This window comes from Pyrus communis, chromosome 3, assembly GCF_041283825.1.
Source record: "Pyrus communis isolate YQ-2024b chromosome 3, ASM4128382v1, whole genome shotgun sequence".
In the NCBI taxonomy this organism is placed as follows: domain Eukaryota; kingdom Viridiplantae; phylum Streptophyta; class Magnoliopsida; order Rosales; family Rosaceae; genus Pyrus; species Pyrus communis.
This window is the reverse complement of record NC_142567.1, coordinates 26,046,668-26,068,645: the sequence shown is the minus strand read 5'-3', so window position 1 is coordinate 26,068,645 and position 21,978 is coordinate 26,046,668. Positions and strand designations below refer to the sequence as shown.

Genomic DNA, 21,978 nt, shown 5'->3' with positions numbered 1-21,978 from the left:
TCATTGCATTAAAAAAAAAAAGGACAAATAATCAATGTATCCAATAGGCGTGAATTAGAACATTAGAGCATTGGTTATCAGTAGTGGAGCCACTAAAGGACCAAAAGGATCCATGGCCCATCTTGCCTTTTTTTTCTTCTTGCTACTTAACAAATGATGTTGCATGTCAATCTAATACCCTTAAAAATTAAATATGTCCTCATTCTAAACTCTTTTTCATTCCAGGTCAGGCCTCATTTTTCTCTTCATCCCTCTGATTGCAGTGCAGTCTTCTCTTCCCTTCATTTTCCCATCAACTTTTCTTTGGCTTTGACTTATATTTAAAAAAAAATCTTGCTCACTTTTTACCTCATATTTGGGTTTCTGGGTTTTGTACAATGCTTTTAGTTTTCTCTATTGAATTTAGGGTCTTTCAATTTTTATACAAATTACTCCAATCTCTCATATTCTAAGTTTAAATTACCTATATATGTGAGAGGCCCTCCCACACATGAAATCCTGGGTCCACCACTGTTGGTTATGGATTTTGGTCTAATTAGAGCTTTGGTTCTTAATCTAAAAAAATATAAGTATTGGTTCATGAATTTGTCATAATGTAGAGCAATGATCATTCACATTTAGAAATTTTATCCAAAGCAAAGGGTTTAAAGAAGAAAAAATGAAGAAAAATTATAGCATAGTTAACCAAAATGATTATTGCTACACGCTGTAATCAGTTTAAGGACAAATATTTATGGGATTTTAGTTTGAAAATTAAAGCTCCAATTTTAACTAAAGTTAAAAGATCATTGTTCTAATTAATTTACTCTTATAAAATATCAAGGTTTACCATTTAAATTAGTTTTTAGCATTCAATAATATCGCACATGGTTTTGGCAAATCCACCATGCCTTTAAATTTTTTTTGTTTCCTGTGAAGGAAAAACATTAATATTAACAAATCAAAATGCAAGTATTGTTTGCAATGTTTGATTTTTTATTTTTTATGGTTTAGGGTGTATTCAATTGAGAATTTAAAGGATTTTAATTATTTTAATGAATTTAGGGGTATTCAATTAGTATTTTAAGTGTTCTCTAAAATTCAACGTGTATTCAATCAGGATTTTAAAATAATTTATTAAAATCCTTAGAAATCCAGATGTATTCAATTAGGATATCAAAAAATTTTATAACATTTCAGGTGTATTCAGTAAGGAATTTATTTAAAGATTTTACAAAGTTGAGGAATTGGAGAGATTTTGTAATGCAATTTAAGAATACATAGTCAGATTGTTAGCTCGTTGAGATCATATCACACATTAAAATCTTAGACCTTGCCAAGTGACTTTGCCAGATGCTCACACTCAAATATTTCACTTTAGCATATCTGATGAAGACCATTCTACCTCCGTATATCCAGTTCCCACAAACCAATACTTAATTCGTTTTTGTATGTACAATACCTCTTAACTTGTTACACATTTCAATTAGTTTGGAGGAAAAACGTGAAGAAATAGACTTTCACCCCCTGCTTTTTTTACCCCATCCCTAATAAAATTTTCACCTCATCATAATCTGTTCATTGAAATCTCCAAGATATTTAGTTTCACGTACGCTATGTGCACATTCCCAACTTAATGCAACTATACAAGTCATGACCTTATCACGATTAGATTATATAGGGCTACATTCCCGTGATATTCTAAATTATTTATAATGTTGTGAAGGTGTCTAGCCAATTGATATCGAAGACTTTTGGTAATTATTTACAGTCTGTACTTTTAGTAATTATTTATTATCTGTATTGATTCACGTTCTTAATTAAATATTAACGGTTACATGTTTTCCTCATACATACTTTCTCTATATAAACGCCATGCGAGGAAGGCCAAAACCATTCCAGTTCACCAAAAGCCCTAACTAGCAATGGCAATGAGGTTACAGTCACTGCTGTTGGGTGTGCTACTACTAACTGGCTTTGCAGCGGCTGATGGTAAAACTACTGCTGTTATACCCAGTCGTTATAGCAGTGCTTCCCTGAACAGAAGCAGTTTTCCATCAGGCTTTGTATTTGGTTCAGCTTCAGCATCTTACCAAGTTAGTGTTTCTGCACTTAATAAGTTGTTAGTGTTTTTATTTAATGTCAGACCTATTAGCATACATGCAGGAAAATACTAACATGTTCATTTTGTACTCTTATATGTGTAAATTAATTTCAGTATGAAGGTGCATGGAATGAAGGTGGTAGAGGACCAAGCATATGGGATAACTTCACCCACCAGTATCCAGGTACCTACACCGGTGCCAGATTGAATTGAACCTTGATTAACACAGATTTATTCTTAACCTTTACAAGGGTTAGACACTGATGGGGGACGAGGCCTAAACCATGAGGTTTATGAAGATAATGAAAATTTTACGTGGTTAATTGCAGAAAAAATCAGTGATGGAAGCAATGGGGACGTGGCTGATGATCAATACCGCCACTATAAGGTTCAAAAATTTCATTAACTTTGTTCTCCAATCCTTCTGAATTATTCAATAGTATAAGGAGAGAACCAAAGAATTTACGGCCTTAAGAAAATTAAGGAGGTTGAAGATGAGGCATTTTCTTATAATACATATTGTGTTATTCTATATAGGAAGATGTAAAGATTATGAAGGATATGGGATTGGATGCTTATAGGTTCTCTATCTCTTGGTCCAGATTGTTACGAAGTAAGTTGATCATCCGCATTCGCATTAATTAGTTGAGACGGAGTAGTGTGTCCATGCATTAATTAGTTTAACCTATTTTGTTCCCCTTTCGAATGTATTTGCTTATTTTCTTGTTTAATTTTAATTATATAATTAGATGGAAAGCTAAGTGGGGGTGTGAACAAGGAAGGAGTACAATACTACAACAATCTCATCAATGAACTCCTAAACAAAGGTGATGCAACTGCTTAATCTCATATATCATCCCACCTTACAAATACACACACACACATATACATATATACATATTAAGAGTTACATGTTATATAATCGACCGTGTTGCTTTTATTGATCATGCACAGGTCTAACGCCATATGCGACAATCTTTCATTGGGATCTTCCTCAAGCTTTAGAAGAAAAATATGGTGGTTTCTTAAACCGTCAAATTGTGTAAGTAGTACTTTGATCCTCTAATTAATAATGATTCAGTAGCTTCTTGATGATTGATCGGTTTATATATTCAAATGTATAATTTCTATAATGCATAAACCTTCAAAATCAGCATGCAACTGATTTTTAATTTTCCATGTTGCAGCAATCATTTTCGAGACTATGCAGAACTTTGCTTTAAGTTATTTGGCGATCGGGTAAAGCATTGGATCACACAAAATGAGCCACGGACTTATATTGTTAATGGCTATGCATCAGGAGGATTCGCACCCGGGCGATGTTCTGCTTGGCAGAACTTAAACTGCACCAGCGGTGATTCGGCTACCGAACCCTATATAGTAGCACACCACTTCCTCCTCGCTCATGCACATGCTGTTAAAGTGTACAAGACTAAATATCAGGTCATATTAATACTCAATGTTGTAATATTAAATTAATGAGATAGGGTTAATTTACCTTTTTTTCATATTGTAACTAATCAAGTTTGGGTGGTGATGTGCAGGCATCTCAAAAAGGCGTGATAGGAATGTCATTAGGGACACGTTGGTTTGTGCCAGTTTCTAAAGCAACACGTCATCGGAATGCTGCAAATCGATCTTTGGATTTTATGTTTGGATGGCAAGTTTATTAATTCCAAACTTATATACCAACCCAATTGATTGTTCATTTATACGATAATAATACAAAATTTATTAATGAAATTTCAATGATTATGTAGGTTCATGGAGCCAATGACAAGCGGCCAATATCCGCACAGTATGCAAGTTCTTGTTAAAGAACGATTACCTAAATTTACAGAAGAAGAATCCAAGTTAATAAAAGGGTCATTTGATTTTGTTGGAATAAATTATTATACTACTTACTATTCAAGATATCAACCTCATAATAATTCTGCAAATGCAAGCTACTTGACTGATGCTCGCGTTTTTGAATCAAGTAAGTACAAATGAGAAACCAATTATTTAATTTGAGTAATTTAAGTTCATCAAAATATTTAAAATCTCATATCCCTAAATGTTGTGGCAGCCGAGCTTAATGGAGTCCCCCTTGGTCCTCCGGTACGCATCGAACAATTAGCTAAACTATTTGCATTCAAAGGGTAATTGTTTTTCATTTACTTAACTTACCTTCATATATTGGGGTTGCAGGCTGCTTCAAGCTGGCTAGTTGTTTATTCAAAAGGCATTCAAGAGATTTTACTCTACACAAAGCACAAATATAATGATCCGCTCATTTATATTACTGAGAACGGTAATTATTTTTAAGCCTTAATTAACTAAATAATTAATGCTTCACATGTATATGGTGTAAAATGCAGTTGACATCTATAAGTGATCTACATATAAAACTAGATGGGAACTCCCAAACATTTGGCAATCTATTGAATCGATAGGAATGAAATGATGAATCTATTTCTTCGCCTCTTCGTCAATAAAAAACATCAAATAACAAATTAATTATATTGCAGGCGTTGATGAGTTTAATGATCCCACATTGTCACTTCCGCAATCCCTCAATGATACCCACAGAATTGATTACCACTACCACCACCTAGACTATCTTCGAAAAGCAATCAAGTAAGTTCTTTTCAAAAGTTAAAGAAGGTTTAACTTATATCTTTGACTTATCACTACACTAGACATACTTACATTTGAAATTCGCCTTTTTTGTGCAGTGATGGTGTAAATGTGAAGGGATACTTTTCATGGTCATTAATGGACAATTTTGAATGGACTTCTGGATACACCGTACGATTTGGTTTCGTCTATATAGATCACGATGATGGACTTAAGAGGCACCCAAAACTCTCAGCAAGCTGGTTCAAATATTTCCTTGGATAATGGTGAAGATATCCTGCTGCGGTTGTTGCTCGTGAAATAAATATGCCAAGCATATCATTTCCCTATTTTCATAATTGTATTCCTTTATGAATGTTCTCCCTTTTTCGTAAAATAAATATGCCAATTATATATGGATGTTTTTTTGTGTATGGACAAAATAAAAAATGGTCCCAACATACAAGATGTGGGAATATGATTTTTTGGGCCTATAACCGTAAAACTTAAGTACACTCAAGGTTTCACTTCAATTGCATCGCCCTTTCAATGATGGGCTGCATGTATTTATATTGCATTCCAGATTACATCAAGAAATTGAAACCCCTATTTACAAGGCTATTTGAAATTCAAATATACAATAGAAAAATTAAACTTTGAATTACGTGTAAAGAAATATTTAAAAGAGTCTTAAACTAAACTAACTCTTGTTGGATAACACTTCGACTTGATCATAAATTCTTGAAGACGCGCGCATACTATGACTTGGTCTAACAATAACATGTGGCATCTCGAGTGGCAAGAGGGACTAGAATACTTGTAACCCATGAATCGTAATCCTTTGTCTGACATACTACACATTGAAGATGTTACTTGTCTCCTAAGTAATAAAACCCTAATTCAAGTCAAATTAGGATATCTTAGAAATTAGGTAACGTAATCATGATCGTAAGAAGATTGGTATCTTATCCTAGATTCCCGATTTGATAGGCATACTCTCCCTACTAGGACTATGAAGATGGACTCTGAAGAACTGTTCATCTTCTCTACAACTATCATACGCATATTTTCTCTACTCCTAACAGAGGCTTATCTTGTGTACACGCTGCCGTCTACACATAGACGCGTTCATTAAAAACTCATCTTCTTAACACCTGCCATAGGCTATTCGTCAAGAATAGTTCATGATGTAGCACACATTGCTCCATTCTTTCTTAGAGTTACACCATTGAGGTAATGCATTTGTATTGATTAACCTTTCAAACCGTAAATCCGCATTCGCATACAACACACATAGTTTTACACCTAAATTCCACGATCACATGAATTAAGGACATTCTTGATGAAATCAAGCATGTTAGAATCCATCACGACATTTACGCATTGATGATTCAAAACATAGAAGAACATGAGATTTTGAAGAAAAAGGAGAACAATTTAGGAGGTTAGGCCATTTTCAACTGACCCGACTAAAGGGTCATAGGGCTAAAAATAGCTCTGAATGACATGAAAACCATCTCTAACTGAGGGTTAGGCCAAAGGGCTTGTGGGCCCCATTGGGCCAAAAAACCAAAATCAGGCCAGCGGGTTGGCCATTTCCTACCTGACGTCAGGTTACCGTTGGAATTTGAAATTTTTTTTGGACGAATTTAAAAAAAAAATGCTAATTTTTTCCCTATAAATACCTAAGTCATTCCTACACCATTTCTCACATCCTTTTCACCATTCCATACTATCTTACCTCTTCCAATAGTCTTTCCTTTAATTTTTTTTCAATAATTTTCAAATGACCACATCTTCAATGAAAGGAAAGGCTTGGACCCAAAAAGAAGATGAAGCTCTTTGCAGGGCTTATAGATGGGTCTCGGAAAATAGTGTCAAGGATAGTTCTCAAACAAGTGAAGGTGTTTGGACTCCTACGTCCAAAAAGTACTATGAGTTCTACGAAGGCACCACTCCACCGAATCCCCGAAACCACGAGAGTTGTTCTTCAAGATGGAAAAAACATCTTCAACCAAGTTTGAATAAATGAAAGCGGAGCCAATTACTACGACGAAGTAGGTGTTTTCACAAGTTATTTTAAATATTAATTATATTACATTTAATTTCATAAATTAATTAATTTCCTTTAATTTTCGTAATTATATTTTCTAGATACGCCAAGCAGAAGAATTGTATATGGAGGACATGAAAAAACCCTTTACTCATCACAGTTGTTGGGAAATTTGTAAAGGGTGGGTGGTATTTCAAGATCCACCTCAAGAAAATTTGATCCTATCTAAAATTTGCACAACCAATTACATCTCGACACGTGACACTTGAAATCCTATTTGAAAAATTATTAAGATGATATAAAGATAAGAAATCTGAAGAGTTACTTACTTTAGCGACACGTGTCACTTGAAATTCTATCTGAAAAATTATTGAGATTATATAAAAATAAAAAAATCTGGAGGCTTATTTATTTGGAGATAAGTGACAATCAAAATATGTTCGAAAACCTTATTTTAATATGGTAGTTTAATTTAACTAACCATATTAATTTAATTATGTTTGGCCCCTTTAGCCTCCTCGGTTGGAGATGGTATAAAATATGATCTGACACTGTTCATAAAAATATAATTTCTTGTATAAAGCTAAACATAGCTTTTTGATCCTCGTTCAGTTAGAGATAGTCTTAGAACTAGAGAAAGGAAAAGCTAATGTCTGAACCAGGAACAGAAAGTGGAAAATGACATGACGCGAGCTCAATAGCATTAGCAAACTCAAATGTCTTAATGCTTCAAATTGGACAAAACACATTCAATTAATGCAGAATCCGGAAAGAAAGAAGGAAAAAAAAAATCCAGAAATAAATCCAACTGAGCCATGAAATTTAAATTTACGTACCACAGCTAAGAAAGCAAAATATGTAAAATGGTATATATGGGCAATGTTCGTTTTCTTCTAAAAGTTGGAACCCTTAGCTCTTGGTCCTTTGGGGATCACCAGAAAGCTCCAAACTCGAATCTTACTGTTTCAGTCAGACCGAAATGCGAACCGCTCGACCTTCTCGTCGTTCAGATTCATCCCGGTCATTGCCTCGCCCAATCCGCAGCTGATCTCCGCCAGCACATCTGGGTCACTGTAATGGGTGGAAGCCTGCACAATAGCCCTGGCTCTCCGGGCAGGGTCACTGCTCTTGAACACGCCCGACCCGACGAAAACCCCGTCGCACCCCAACTGCATCATCAGCGCCGCGTCAGCGGGAGTCGCCACGCCCCCGGCGGCAAAATGCACCACCGGCAGCCTCCCGAGCTGCTTCGTCTGCATCATGAGATCGTACGGCGCCGAGATCTTCTTCGCGTACGCGAACACCTCGTCGTCGTCCATGTTCCTCAAGACCCTGATGTCCCCCATCACGTGACGCACGTGCCGAACGGCCTCTACGATGTTTCCGGTGCCGGCTTCCCCCTTCGTCCGGATCATCGCGGCGCCCTCGCGGATCCTGCGGAGCGCCTCGCCGAGATTCCGACATCCGCAGACGAACGGGACTCGAAAATTGTGCTTGTTGATGTGGTGCTCCTCGTCGGCGAGAGTGAGGACCTCGCTCTCGTCGACGTAGTCGACGCCGATGGCTTCGAGGATTTGGGCCTCGACGAAATGGCCGATGCGGGCTTTGGCCATGACTGGGATGGTGACGGAGCGCTTGATCTCCTTGATGAGCTGGGGGTCGGACATTCGGGCGACACCACCCTGGGATCGGATGTCGGCAGGGACGCTCTCCAGGGCCATGACGGCGCAGGCGCCAGCCTCCTCGGCGATGCGGGCCTGGGTGGGGTTGACAACGTCCATGATGACGCCACCGCGGAGCATTTGGGCGAGGCCGACTTTGACAGAGAACGGGGAGGACTTGGTGGTGGTTTCGTATATGGCTCCTTTGCCGTAGACGGTGACGACGCCGCTTCTGTCAGCCATTCTCTGGGGGATTGGTGGAATGTGAGATTTCGCGAGAAAGGAGGAGGAAGGTGGTGGTGAGTGGAAAGTGAGGGCGAAGAAGATGATGATATGGAAATGGTATAAAATAAATAATGGTATGGAACAGGGCACACACTCTGCTACTCAGATTTCCCGTATCTATTTTTGGCAAAAAATGGAGTTTTTAGTATACGGTTGATTCATTAAATTACGTTTTTTATTTATTTATCTTTTTTACGTTTAAATCACTAAATTTTCACACTAGTTTCAGTGATACACACGTATTCTACATGTATTTTAAATATATTACTGAGAAAATAAAAATAAAATAAGGACTTTTTACATTTCAAACTCTCTATATTCTTGCATTATTCTCAAGAGTTTTAAAATAGTACCAATCTATATAGCGTTCTACCATTGTGACACCCAATATCAATGGAAAAAAACAAACAATTTTTAGGCAGGGTAAACGGATTGTGTTTGTCGCGTCCGTACAATACTAGTTATCTTAACGAATAATATCGAGTCAAATCCATAATCTTCACAGATTCTTATCAGGTGACCCGACTCGATTCGTGTATCAAATAGGTCATTCTCCGGATAATGACCACCTTCGCGGCTATTCGGAGAGTAGACTACCAGGATCTAGCTGCAGTGGACTCACGCAATCGACATTGATGCAAACATCATAAAGTCAGGAAAAAGAAAGAAAAAGCTAAAAATAATAATACCCTTTTCATGGGAAGAGAATAATTATAGTATTTTAATTACAAAACTGAAAACTCAAAGAATTATGATTATTACACTACGCCAGCATATATCCTAGTTTCATCGTCTCCGTCCCTTGGGATTCATGTCCTCCACAGCGTCCATCGTTTCTTGTTTTTTCCGCTTCCATCTCCTGATGAGATTACTATCAGCCGACGGGAGAGTGCACGGCGGGCTAGGAGAAGGGTACGCGGTGGACCTTTTAAGCCATTCTCTCTGTTTCGGGTCAGCAAGACAAAGCAGGGATTCTGTACATACTTCCATAGCAGAAGCTGGAATGTCTGGCTCGAAGTCCAGCAGCTTTGAGTACTCCATGATTAGGTGAAACATGTAATCATAGACCCGATCCATGCTTAGGCTTTCCATGAAATCCTGCCCTCTTTGTCCCATTGCCTTAGCCTGTTCAGCCATTGGAGTATATTGTAGCCTCGATTATGTTGTTTTTTCAAAAGAAGATATAAACTTGAAGGGAAAGCCGGGGAAAAACTGAATTGTACATTACTGATGCAAAATGTAACAACAAGAACGAGAACATGATATAGAATACTACTAACAGTTGAAAGATACCTCAGATTGGTGTCCCTGAGCCCAGTCAACAGCAGACTTTATAGACGGGCATATAGCGTTAGGGGAGATGGGCCAATAATTAATCTTGGGAATGAGACCGCGGCTGAAGAAATCCTCATATTGCGGGGTTATTATCAGTGTAAGAGAACCACATGATACAATATATTTCAGGCTGACAGACCAAGCATAGCCTTCTGCATAGATTTTGTACCTACAAAAGGTGGAAAAGATTTCTGAGCTGCAGGATCAAATCCACATACCAATTAGATAATAAGACATCAATCGAGTACAACTATACATAACATCTACTCGTCAACCGATGAGAAAGAAGAGAAGGAAACATTCTGTGGATCATTGGAACAGTCAAGATCCACTAGATAAAAAGAAAACACGCACAAGAGACTGTCAAATCCTCCTTGAATGTTAAAGGCTGCCCAGGTTTCAGAACTTCAAAACTATAAACTGCAAACTACATCATTTTCATAGATGCGGAAAATTGAACTAGATAGACAAAAGCAAAAGGACTACAAAGCAGAGTCAAAATATCAACTGCGGGACAATATCTTAGGCCAATACGTAATAAACGATCACGCCACATCTTCCTAGCTAATCAGTTGGACTATATATTGAGAATATGATGATCAACCATCACTTTTAGAAGCTGTACTTACTGATGATTACACTGCTTAGATAGTTTGGAATGCTCATAACCAGCTCTTGCTTCCGCTTCCCAATCCTACGATTTATATTAGAAAGATAATGTCAGGTCTGGCCTTAGGCCTATCACTTCTATGGTTCAAGTTAAAGAGAGATCAACATGCAGTTTTAAACTCAACCTGACGCATAATCTGCGCTCTCCACATCTTCGTGTCGTTGCAGTTAAGTAACTCCGTACGAATAGGGGAACTAACATCTGGGTTTCCTTTCCAATATGCGAAAGGCTCCTTCTTTTTCCAACTTCTTTCCTGAGAACCCCGCTTGATTTCCCCGAACTGCTCTTCCCAGGGATGAATGTTGAGCTCTGGCCTGTGCAGTAATCATAAACTATAAAGACAATCAGCACAAATAAAACCATAACAACGCGCTTGACGCCCAAATAAATGAAACACCTTCATGCCATACAAATTAGTAAACGTTTAGCAAACAATGTCAATCTTGGTAAATTAAATCCGCCTAATAACCAGCATGTAATTGATGCATGCATACAAGCATAAAATAATTTATTTACTTTCAGATATTTTTACAGGAATTCAAGCACACACGAACAATTAATAAATTCAGGTTTTTTCCCATTGACTCATTCACAACGAATACGCAAACACGAAAAATTACCCGAAAAAAAACTAGAAACTTAGAAAATTAACAATTAATGTGAAAACGAAGACAATCAAAGAATGACGATTCTTACCAACCCCAGAAGGACCAATCAGGAAATGGGATATCAAAGTGATCACCGTCCGTACAGTACCGGAAAAGCGGCAAAGGCATCGATTCGTGCTCGGTCCGGTTAATTATGGGCTTATCCATGCAATCAAACATGATATCCACATCCGGAACCCGACCCGGATACCTGGCAAGGAGCTGCAGAAAACCCCAAATGGTGAACATGGCGCGGCTCTGCACGCAAGCCCAGAACAAATCCACATACAGCCTCCCGTCAACAATCACCACGCGAAACGCTGCGTGTTGCTTGGCGGTCTCCAAATGGGCAGCGGAGATCCGGGTCCGGGCCCAGGGCTCCAGATCGTGGTGGATCCAACGGAAGAACTCGGGGCATTTCGGGGCTTTCGCGCGGGATGACGGAGGACGCCGTCGTTCAGGGACTTCGTTGCTTTTATAGCGGCAGGCGAGGTAGGAGCAGTGGATGAGCTTGTAGGCTCGGTCGTGGAGGGTCTCGTCGGTGAAAGTTTTTGGCGGGAAGAAGTGCCAAGGCGTCGGCTGGAGGTTGTGGCCGGCTAGTGTCTTGGTCTGAGTGGCGAAGTCGTCCACCTGTTCGACAAAATCCCCCAATGAAATATTTTAGAAAAAATAAACAAAAAATGAAAAACCGGAAAAACGACGCTGCGTTTGAGACCTTGTAGATAACGAAGCCGAGAGAGAGAAGGGAGAGGGCGATGACGGATGGGAGGATGTGAGAGGGCGCGGCGGATCTCGGAGCCGCCATGATCGGATGCGGTGGCGGTGGATGAGCTGCAGTGCTCCTGCTGCTACTGGTCGCCTTGTAAATTTGTAGCTGCGTGTAACTAGGTCGGGCTGAGCTAACGTCCAAGCTTTGTCTGTTCCAGTTGGGTCCCACCGGGAAGAAGTGTTTGCCACGTGGGTAGATTTTTTGTAGCTGTTTACCGGCTTTCCCCGCTTTTGGTGTTTTATTTCGCGGGAAAAAATGGATGGCGGGGGACGACCCTTCCCGCTATAAACTGGGAAGCGGACCTGCTTCACCAAGCATTCGAGATTAAAACTTTTAGTAAGCTCCATTAAATCTCAATCATCGGTAATCACCCATCAAATTATTTTATTATAGGCACTGTTCTAAAAATTCTTGCCTAGGCACTAGACAGCTGATCACCGTCCCGATTAATGCCTAAGCATTTGAAAATTAAGAAATGACGTCTAGACCTGCCGAGGCGCCCGCCTAGGTTACGACTCACATAAACAGAAAATAGATAAATTTCATTTTGTATATTATTATTTTTCAATAAATTGTAAGAGACTTGTTGAATACTTGAATGAACACATATTATATGTTTGTTCCCCATATTTTCATTATGTTCCAATACTTCATAATGTATATGTCACTCTATTTTGTAGTTTATATATATATATATATATATATATATTTTAAGTATAAACAGATACTTATTTACACAAAATATAATAAATTTACTTAAATCCGCCTAGGCGCTAGGTCCCAGCCCGTCGCCCGACTAGCATTTGGCGTCTTTTAGAACTTTGATTATAGGTTTTAGGGATGGCACGAGCCTGTTTAATTTGGTAAATTTGCATGGATGTGAGTTCGACAGCTCGTCAAAGGGCTGGCAATCACTTAGCAGCCGACGTTGGTAATCGTCCCTAGCACAACTTTTAGGGCGTGTTTGTTTGGCCGGATTAAGTTTCACTGGACTGGACTACTTAGCTAGAATTAGTAGTCCTGTGTTTGGTGTAAATTGGGATTGTGTTTAATGGGATTAAGCTAGACTCGTGCCGACTAAATCCTGCGCTAGGTGGGCTTAGCGAGAGCCACAAAAAACGAGGGGATTCGTAGTCCCATTTATGTTCTTCACTTCACCTCGTGTTTCTGTTCTTCGCTTCACCTCCATTTCTGTTCTTCGCCTCAGGCTTCACCTCGTGTTGCTTGCTTCGCTTCTCTCCTCCTCCCTCTTTTCCATCTCAAAGGATCTCCAAGTTTGCAATATTGGGTTTGACAGAAACGAATCCAAGCCATCGCCGTCTCTCACTTCCCTGAATCCACAAACCCCGACTCGTCGCCGGTCAGCTCGCCAAGCATCGCTGCAGGTCGGTTTCGCCGCTCCACAGACTTGCGGCTTCGATTGAATCCACAGACTTGGAAAACTCTCTCCAATTCGAATCTTGCACCGAACAAAAACCTGAAAAACCAAGCTCGATTCTTCGTTTTGGAGAAAAAAATTTGGCAATTAATCGGAAAAAATAGGGGAGGGAAGGAGAGCGTGGGATGAAGAGAACAAAGGAGATAAAGACAGAGAAAAAGATGGAGGCTTCCAGAGAGAGACAGGGAGAGTATTATTAGAATAAAAAAGGTAGAATTAATTAATATAATATTATTAGATATGAATTAAAAAATATAATATTGTAGTTTGTTATTCTTCTTCTTTTTAGTTCGACCCTGCACCAAACGCTTCATTAAGTTAGTCCAACTTAGTCTAGTCTAAGCCAGTCCAGCTTAGTCCCTGCAGGTAGTCCAGTCTGAGACAGTCCGGTGCAACAAACGCCCTCTTAAAGTATGTTTAATCACTTTGTGTGAGAATTAGAAGGATTGAAGATGAGAATAAATGTGTGTCGGGTATACATCATACCTTTAATTGTCAAGAATGACATAGCCAAATCATTTGATTGCTAGTAATAAATACATGAATAATAACGATACTCATTTCTTTCAAATACATTATTTGTACTTTGGAGAGATTACAGTTGTAATTCTTGTGGTTGTGATAATGTGTGAAATTTTTTGAAGTATACAAAATTAACTCAAGTTTATGCACAAATTACATGTGGGGTAATCACATTTGCAAACCTCCTCAAAAGGTTCATGCCAAAAACCAGAATTTTACAGAAAAAAGAAGAAGAAAAGGCCTTATAGTACAATAGAAACCACTGCTTCTTCATCTGTTAGTGAAAAAATATCCACAAGGAATCATAAAAACTATGGTACAAGGGAGCTCCTGCAAACTTGGTTCACATATACACACAAGCTCAAACTGTAAAAATCCTCCTCACTTTCTTCATCCTTCTACGACATATAGGACACGTACCAGCCTCCTCGGCAATCCTGCACCGTTAATCCGTTTAGAAATCTAACTCTTCTTTGATTTGGTAGAACTTAAAAATGTTGCAAGTGTATGTAGGTTATGTTCAAAGTCATTATATCTAACGTTTCGCGTAAAGGGTTGTAAGCAGAAGACTACGACATTGATTCAGATTTGTATACCTTGTTCCGCAAGTAAAACAGGCAGCGCAATGCCCACAGGGAAGAAAGAAGCAATCCCTAGGACCATCAAAGCATATGACACAAAGATGCCGAGTATTGTTGCTATCTCCTTCATTTGTTAACCTTCCTTCAAGGGAACTCACTGCAAGGCACTCATCCAAATCTTCTTCATTATTGGAAATAAATTCATACGACGAACCCCAACTCAAAGTATCATCGTCTTTGGGTGAAAGCAGCGGGGTTTGCACGGATTGTCCCTCCTCTGCTTGAAATTCGGTTGTGTCTTCACTAGAATTCTGGAATTTGTTATAAAATTTAAAGGCCTTTACGAGGAGCAAAGTCACAACGCCTACAAGCAAACAAAGAGGTAGATGTAAAGAAAACGATTTATTTTCCAATGTTACGAGAAGGATATGAAGGATAACAAGAAGTAACCTGCTACAAGAAAATACATGGCCCATCGCGGTCCATAAGACAGGCTTACATACCAATCATCATTAGGGATACCCTAGGGATTCAGGAAACATATTTATCATGGTAAAGCGACGGAAACTGTATCAATCGCCCGAAAGGGACAGAAGAAAAACAAAACTCGGGGATGCGAGTCTTCTACATTACCTCTTTAGGACCTGGAGAAGTTATGACAGCAACATTTGCCCCCAAGAGGGAAAGCTTTAAGCTACATAACCGGTTATACAAAGAGCATTTATAATACGCCTCGGTTGTGTTATAAAGAACAGATTTTATGTTGAATACCAACTCTACCTGTGTTATACATCAACATTGGAAGCTCAATAAAGTTGGAAACTAATTATTATCAATGATATAATTATTTACAATGGAATAAACTTTTGAATAACTACCTCAACAAACTCAGGGTTCAAGTTTCCTACTGCGATGTAGTAAGTAGAAGACTTTGGAATTTCCTGCTGGATCCTACCACTTCCTGTGAAGAAAACAGGTTGACGTAGAAGTTCAGAACATTGTAATTTGTTCCGAAAGAGGGAATAGAAATTTGAGTGATGAATCTCACCATAAATTATATTCCAAGACAATGTTGCATTACCGTATGACGGATCCTCTATCCATTCAGCCAGGCTCTCACTACCTGCAGGTTTAGATAATAGTTTTCAACACCAGAAAATACATTGAGTTCTACTAATACCTCTACCACCACCGGCACAAAAAAAGAAGAAAAGAACTGGAAAAAAGAAGAAGTCCCCATATCATATACGCTAGATAGACCTTCTGCAGAGACATTTGGCCTCATGGGAAGGTGGTTAGATTTAAGAGTCGGAGAGGAAGGACAACTCAGAAATTGGAGATGTTTCGGAATTTTACTAAATCTACAACTATCCCAAGTTCCAGAGAGTAAAGAAGCTGCTACAGAATATTATCCCAAATCTACAACTATTTGATTCGACATAAATCCTAGACCTTTGTACGTTAAGTTTAGATAACCATTTACGAGGTACTTCGATAGAAAAGAAAAAAGAAATCCAAATCAGAAGTTGGGAATTACCTTGTGCGATTACAAGAGTTAAAGGCGAGGAACTTGTAGGCTTCACACGGTAAGTAATATCCAAACCAGACCCTTTGTTTAGAAAGTAAAGCCATGCCTGTTACATGAAAAGAAATAAACTTTAATCCCATCAATCAAAGCAGAGGACAAAAAGTTAAGAGTAATATGAGAGAAGGAAAAATGATTTAACATTCGATGTTACATGGAAAGTAAGGAAGATCTTGCCTTGTGAAAATTGGCTGGAACAAGCATATCCTGTGTTTCGGTCCATGCTATTTCAACATCCAAGGGAGGAGGTTTGTTGAATCCATATAACACTGGGCCAAGTTTTTGCTCATCAAGCTCCTGTGCCTGTTGTTCTATCGACCAGATAAGTTTTACAGCACACCAGTTCTTTACTAAACGAGAATTACAAGATGAAATGCGGTTGATCACCTTAATCGATTGCACAAAGAACGGATTAGTTTGTATCAAGCGCGAGCAGTTCGGGCCCAATTGTAGATTGCCAGATCCATAGAAACCAAGAATCATAGTCATAGATGCTGTGCGTGACGAACATCAAAAACCATATTAATCAAATGCTCAAGTCATTAACAAACGAGTTCAGTACATAACAATATATGGAAAAACTTAAAAAAAGGAAGGGGAAAAACCCTATAAATCAATTGAAAGTTATATAATTTCAGTCCAGTTTATGAAAGAGCCAAACTCAAAACCCTCTCCACAACTACACATGAAACAAGCAAAAGGGTTTGATTGGACAAAAATTTGGCTTCACTTTTTGTCAGAAGTATTTTCTGCTTTCAAGAAGAACGCACCTACATGCTACAGATCACTGTGTCGGTATTTCATACCAACAAAACACTACCATGTATTCGAAGAAATGATCTTCACATACCTATTTTCTCGTTATGCACACTCTTTTTATTGTCTCTTCATTCTCTTATGAGTTATTTAATCTAAAAGTAAAAAATACACATAGATGTGCATGAGGAGAAAACGATGTCCTTAAATCATCTCTATTTAACTTTCTAACGTAACAGTAGTTGGTTGACTTGAAATATGACCGTTGTGGCATCCCAATTATAGGTAAGTTTCTCTTGTCTTGAATCCAAAACTAATTAAAAAGAAACATGAAACAAATTCACACAAGCAATGCACAAAAACAAGTGATTGATGAGGAGGGAAACTGACCAAAGAACCAAAAGGTGACAAGCACAGCAAGGGCCGACCAAATATCATCCTCAGACACTTCTACATCGGACACCAACAAGTTCACATGATAAGTCCTAGACCTTCTCATCCGCTGCTGCTCATCAAAATTGTCCCCATTTGAACGTCCGTCAGTTTCTTCTTCTTCCACCCGTGAGCTCGATGGCGAAGAAGAAGAAGATGAAGGAAAGGACTGATCTTCTCTTCGATCTGGTTCTGGGGTTTCCATGCTGAAAGCACAAAGTTCAACGTTGACATTTGTTGGTTATATTTATACGAAAAAAGGGAAAAGAAGAAGGAAAGAATGATTTATTTATTTATTTGGTTTCTAAGACTTTACCTGGATGATGGGAGTTTTGGGAGGCAGCAGCATCCCTTGAGGAAGCAAAGGCGGTGGTGACGAGGCTGCGAAGCTCACCAAAAAGTCGTGTTTGGTTCCATTTTTGGGTTTTTCAACATAGGAATGGTAGTTGGTGTGTGACGGTTAGTTAATGTGTCATCTGATTGTTCTATGATTTTCTTATTGGAATTCCAAGTGGAGCCTGTCAACGAGGTTCAAGCATGTGAGCTGGGAAGAATCTTGAGTTAGGTTTTGTCGCCTATTCGATCACTCAATATCGAATTATCGAATGTTTTATTAATCATTGATGTTCTCATTGTACAGTTATCCATATGGTTATGTTTGTTAGTAAATATTTAAGCCGAAAATAAATAATAACGTGACACATTAAGTAGTTGGATAAGACGCATAATTATATTGACCGTTTAAAACTTTGCTTGGATAACGATTTTGTTGATAAATCCTATATCCACTAAAAATTTCTGTAATTATGTCCATATCTAAACTTTTTCTCAATTGTCATTTTCTTCATTTCTTTTGGGTTTGTTGTTGGAATATAATAAGGTTGTGCTATCTCCACATCCTTTTTTACTTCTCATAAAGATCATAAGTGAAATTTATAAACTTCAATGCTACCACATGCCACAGATTCAATTTAAATACATAAGACAATGAGTTGAATAAGAATGTTAATAACCGTCAGGACAATCCACGAACTCCAAATATATCAAGAATGAAGCCCAAAATGGTAGCACAAAGAAATCAAGAAAGCTTAACTTCAGTCAAATGTGTAGTTGGTACCAGAAGGTTAGGAAACAGAGGATGGTAACTTGAAATTGATTATCTATCACTCTAAGAATTACAAATTAGTAAGTTTTCAATTATGTGACAAATACGGATTCTAATTTCTATGTATATATAATTTTTTAGTTAAAATGATTATTGAGATTGGTATAATTTCTCATTTTGATTATCGTGATTTAAAATTAGTAGAAGTGGTCTTTGAATTTGTCAACCATCAATCATTTTGATCATTCCATGAAAATTTATGTTAAAATAAGGACCAAAATAAAAAAAAAATGTTTTTAATTTAATAAACAATGGGTCAAAATGATTTAACAAAAATTGAGAGTATTTTTGTTATTTTCATCCTTGTTTAATAGAGATTTTTTATGGAATGATCTAAATGATTGATGGTGGAGAAACTCAGACATGACTTCTATCGATTTCAGATTTTAGGATCCAAAATAAAAAATTATGCTAATATGATGGACCATTTTAGCTGAAATTCCTGCAAAATGACACAACCCTAATTGACCCCATTATATTTCTATTTTTAACATGAATGCTACCACTAGTCTTGCGTGGGCACGTGAGTTTTTTTTTTTTTTTTTTTTTTGTTTTGTTTTGGAAACTGGCACGTGAGTTTTTTTGGTAAATGGATGCCACACTCCTCTACGCGTAACCGCGACCGACGTTCGCATTCTCCTGATATTATTGAATTATTAAAATAAAATCAAACAGAATGAGGCTTGAAGGCCCAAATACATCTTAGCAGTCGGCCCATATCCAACCCATTACCCAACCCGTTGGACACCCAAATACCATACGTGTCAGACCACTGTTGGCTGAACCGCTAAACCTAAGACTCATACAATTCAGTACAAATCAATGAATCTGGAGAGTGAGAGAAGAAGAGCCTGAGACTTTGCAGAACTGAAAAAGCAAAGAGATGGGTCGAACGACGTCGTTGATGCTCTGTACCCTCGTCCTCTTCGGAACCCTAACTCTCATTGAGGTAAAGTTTATGTTTTTGTTTAAATTTACAATTTTGATTCAATTGCATTTTCAAGGATCGATCTTTAAATTTTGTGTAAATTCTTGATCAGGCAAAGAAGTCGAAGGAGGATCTGAAGGAAGTGACCCACAAGGTTTACTTTGATGTCGAGATTTCTGGAAAGCCAGCTGGTATGCTGTTTAATTTGCAATAATTTTGTTAATGTTTAGAACAAATTCGACCCATTTGCTCAAAATTCAATTTAATTAAGGTATTATAATTCCCAAATTTGGTATTTATATTCGATTAACATGATGTGTGAGCTCAATTTGGAACCGAAAGCCGAAGGGTGATCATTAGAGGTGGATTTGTTTCTGTGGAGTTGGAGAAATGTTCTTGTGCATAGACTGTTGCAAATGAAAATTTGGGTGCCATAGTTTGATGAATTATTGGGATTTTTTTTGTGGTGGTGCTTTTTGTTTCTGGCTAATCGGTATTGATACTTGTTTCGATCACTGTATTTCAGGACGGGTTGTGATCGGTCTCTTTGGGAAGGCGGTTCCCAAGACTGCAGGTATTAAATTGAATAATATTACTCCCATTTTGTGGGTTCTATGTGTTTAAACTAAAGCTAACAATCTCAGAACATTACTAATTCACTCCTTTGGTATTTCAGAGAATTTTCGAGCTCTTTGCACAGGTAACCAGTTACTCATCTTCGTTTCCTCGTATTAAGTTTAGTAGTTGATATGTAGTATCTACTTTTTGGGGTCTATCATCAGCAATGTATATGAAATGGTCCTTGGTTGAGGCCTTCAAGTTCAGTAACAACTCAGGAAGGATGCAAATATTTAGTTTTTACATAGAAATTTTCTGTATACTGCATTTCCCCAGAACATAGTGATTAGAAAGTTGTAAGAGTCAATAATGTTTTTAAAATTTTCATCCTTCTTTTCCCCCCATATATTTCAGGGGAGAAAGGCGTTGGAAAGAGTGGAAAGCCTCTCCATTTCAAGGGTAGCAAATTCCACAGGATTATACCGAGTTTCATGATCCAAGGAGGTGATTTCACACTAGGTGATGGAAGAGGGGGAGAGTCAATTTACGGAGAGAAGTTCGCTGATGAAAATTTCAAGCTAAAGCATATTGGCCCAGGTAGACAAATAACCCATCCCACCTGCCTTCTCTTCCAGCGGCATGGATGGCTACTGGCTAGCACCCAATATAATACTGAAGTTTGAACCTATATTATGGAGTGAACTAAGTGCTCTTTACTCTTTTGTACAGGGCTTTTGTCAATGGCAAATTCTGGTCCCGACACCAATGGTTCACAATTCTTCATCACAACTGTGACGACTAACTGGTAATTCTATGTGCATCCATGCATGCTTGAAAACGCGAATAATATTTCTAGAATGACTGTCTTATTCTGCTTGATGCATTGCTTTCTTAAATTGTATAATTCTGGCACTTGTTGGGTTTGATTAGAGGAAGCAATTTTGGTTTGCTTTCTTGTGGAGACCAATAGTGCTTACAGGGAACGCCTGATTCCCACTGTTCTGGTAAGAGTCGGGCAGCGGTCAGACAACCGTAGTGATGGTATCCACAGATGGCGGGTTCATTCTGTCCCCTTTTTACTGATTCCATATCACATTTCTTAAATTTCAGACCTTTACATTGTATAACACTACATTTGTGCTCATTTAAACTGGTGCTCAACTACCGATTTCATTAGTCGTTTGATCTTAAGACCTCTCGCTTAATACAGAGGCGGTCTACTACTGTTTTCAAATAACAACCATTGGTTTACACATGTATACTTGTCAAAGCTGAAGTTTGATTCCGTATTTGAATGTTTATAGGTTGGATGGCAGACATGTTGTATTCGGAAAGGTGCTCTCTGGAATGGATGTGGTTTACAAGATTGAAGCTGAAGGAAATCAGAGTGGCACACCCAAGAGCAAAGTCGTGATTGCCGACAGTGGTGAACTTCCTCTCTAGATGGTCCTTTCGTAGTCTCTCCATGTACCGAGTGACAATAACTGTTCCGACTTCTCGATTTTCGTCGTGTAAGACCGATGAAGATGTTATGGTTCACGTACTGATAGTGTTCTTACTTTAAATTCGATTAACATCTACATAATGTTCCCGTTATTTTCCCAAAACCCAAAACCCTTCATACTTTTAAGGGTTGAATCCCAGAATTGTTCCATATTAGTTGGGAAAAACGTCGTTGTGGCTGCCCTTGCAAGTTTCCAAGTCTGTGATAACAGTAAACCCTACTAGACGGGAGAAAAGTGAAATTAAAATTGAGTCATAGTTGCGTCAGTGTCTAAGCGACGGCTGTCATGTGTTCAAAAAATGGCTACCCTTTAAATCACTTACTCCTCCTAAGCAAAGCAAAGTGAATCTAGCGCATGACATGATGAAATCATCACTTGGTTGATTTACTGACGACCGACTTAATGGA

At 38.3% G+C, this 21,978-nt stretch overlaps 5 protein-coding genes across 5 annotated transcripts; 2 read left to right on the top strand and 3 right to left on the bottom strand.

The window, feature by feature from the left end:
- The first annotated feature begins 1,254 nt into the window (after positions 1-1,254).
- On the top strand, positions 1,255-5,097 carry LOC137715778 (beta-glucosidase 13). Its single transcript, XM_068455126.2, has 13 exons — positions 1,255-2,075; positions 2,198-2,267; positions 2,413-2,471; positions 2,621-2,696; positions 2,833-2,910; positions 3,038-3,125; positions 3,271-3,526; positions 3,628-3,743; positions 3,844-4,061; positions 4,152-4,183; positions 4,274-4,376; positions 4,594-4,702; positions 4,801-5,097. Exons 1-13 carry the CDS (start codon positions 1,905-1,907, stop codon positions 4,964-4,966), a joined length of 1,542 nt encoding a protein of 513 aa, XP_068311227.2. The 5' UTR covers positions 1,255-1,904; the 3' UTR covers positions 4,967-5,097.
- A 2,309-nt stretch (positions 5,098-7,406) lies between these two features.
- On the bottom strand, positions 7,407-9,346 carry LOC137714095 (putative pyridoxal 5'-phosphate synthase subunit PDX1). The gene has a single exon (XM_068453383.2). The coding sequence runs from the start codon at positions 8,636-8,638 to the stop codon at positions 7,700-7,702; it is 939 nt and encodes a 312-aa protein (XP_068309484.1). The 5' UTR covers positions 8,639-9,346; the 3' UTR covers positions 7,407-7,699.
- Positions 9,347-9,354: 8 nt separating this feature from the next.
- On the bottom strand, positions 9,355-12,218 carry LOC137716088 (uncharacterized). The gene is made up of 6 exons (XM_068455481.2): positions 12,048-12,218; positions 11,382-11,962; positions 10,810-10,999; positions 10,645-10,709; positions 9,974-10,184; positions 9,355-9,805 (listed from the first exon to the last, which is right to left on the bottom strand). Exons 1-6 carry the CDS (start codon positions 12,135-12,137, stop codon positions 9,467-9,469), a joined length of 1,476 nt encoding a protein of 491 aa, XP_068311582.1. The 5' UTR covers positions 12,138-12,218; the 3' UTR covers positions 9,355-9,466.
- A 1,937-nt stretch (positions 12,219-14,155) lies between these two features.
- Positions 14,156-17,886, bottom strand: LOC137716455 (E3 ubiquitin-protein ligase APD2). Its single transcript, XM_068455917.2, has 11 exons — positions 17,732-17,886; positions 17,374-17,621; positions 16,615-16,721; positions 16,405-16,530; positions 16,180-16,276; positions 15,691-15,765; positions 15,521-15,603; positions 15,276-15,422; positions 15,093-15,165; positions 14,658-15,006; positions 14,156-14,498 (listed from the first exon to the last, which is right to left on the bottom strand). Exons 2-11 carry the CDS (start codon positions 17,618-17,620, stop codon positions 14,423-14,425), a joined length of 1,380 nt encoding a protein of 459 aa, XP_068312018.2. The 5' UTR covers position 17,621; positions 17,732-17,886; the 3' UTR covers positions 14,156-14,422.
- A 1,465-nt stretch (positions 17,887-19,351) lies between these two features.
- On the top strand, positions 19,352-21,662 carry LOC137714103 (peptidyl-prolyl cis-trans isomerase CYP19-4). The gene is made up of 7 exons (XM_068453392.2): positions 19,352-19,529; positions 19,621-19,699; positions 20,035-20,082; positions 20,185-20,208; positions 20,481-20,663; positions 20,796-20,871; positions 21,371-21,662. Exons 1-7 carry the CDS (start codon positions 19,464-19,466, stop codon positions 21,507-21,509), a joined length of 615 nt encoding a protein of 204 aa, XP_068309493.1. The 5' UTR covers positions 19,352-19,463; the 3' UTR covers positions 21,510-21,662.
- Positions 21,663-21,978: the final 316 nt, after the last annotated feature.